Here is a 406-nt window from a genome sequence, read left to right as displayed (position 1 = left end):
AACTTGCGTGTCCCGCCTCTGAGTCTTTGGGGGCCTCCCTCTCTCTCTCTCTCTCTCTCTCTCTCTCTCTCTCTCTCTCTCTCTCTCTCTGGCTATTGGTCAGTTTGATCTGGAAGGTCTGGTGAGATCAGTTGGTTGATTGGACAGTGTGTACTCCCCTCACTGAGGGTTCTGAGGATCATTGTTGGATGTTTCACCTCCTTGCAGCAGCTTTGTTCCTCATGTGTTCCTCTGTGTTTTAGGTTTCCCAGTAAGGTGGTCCTTGGAAGAACCCATATAAAAGATGTGGCCGCCAAGAGGAAAGTGGAATTGAACAGCTACCTCCAGAGCCTGCTCAGTAGTTCCCCGGAGGTGGCGGAGGTGAGTGTGCAACTCAATGGGGATCTACAGGCTCGGGTTCACTGCG

General features: G+C 52.0%; 1 protein-coding gene across 1 annotated transcript in view; it reads left to right on the top strand.

Moving 5' to 3' along the window:
• PIK3C2A (phosphatidylinositol-4-phosphate 3-kinase catalytic subunit type 2 alpha) overlaps window positions 1-406 on the top strand; it is a gene marked incomplete at its 5' end in the record, with an annotated part of 40,727 nt that overhangs the window by 36,701 nt on the left and 3,620 nt on the right. Inside the window, 1 exon segment of the mRNA XM_018572803.1 lies at window positions 243-360. Within this exon segment, the coding sequence (XP_018428305.1) occupies window positions 243-360 (118 nt within the window).

Source organism: Nanorana parkeri, unplaced genomic scaffold, assembly GCF_000935625.1.
Source record: "Nanorana parkeri isolate BGI_ZX_2015 unplaced genomic scaffold, ASM93562v1 scaffold2136, whole genome shotgun sequence".
NCBI lineage: Eukaryota > Metazoa > Chordata > Amphibia > Anura > Dicroglossidae > Nanorana > Nanorana parkeri.
Note: the sequence above shows the minus strand (reverse complement) of the source record. Positions and strands in the feature narration are given on the sequence as shown.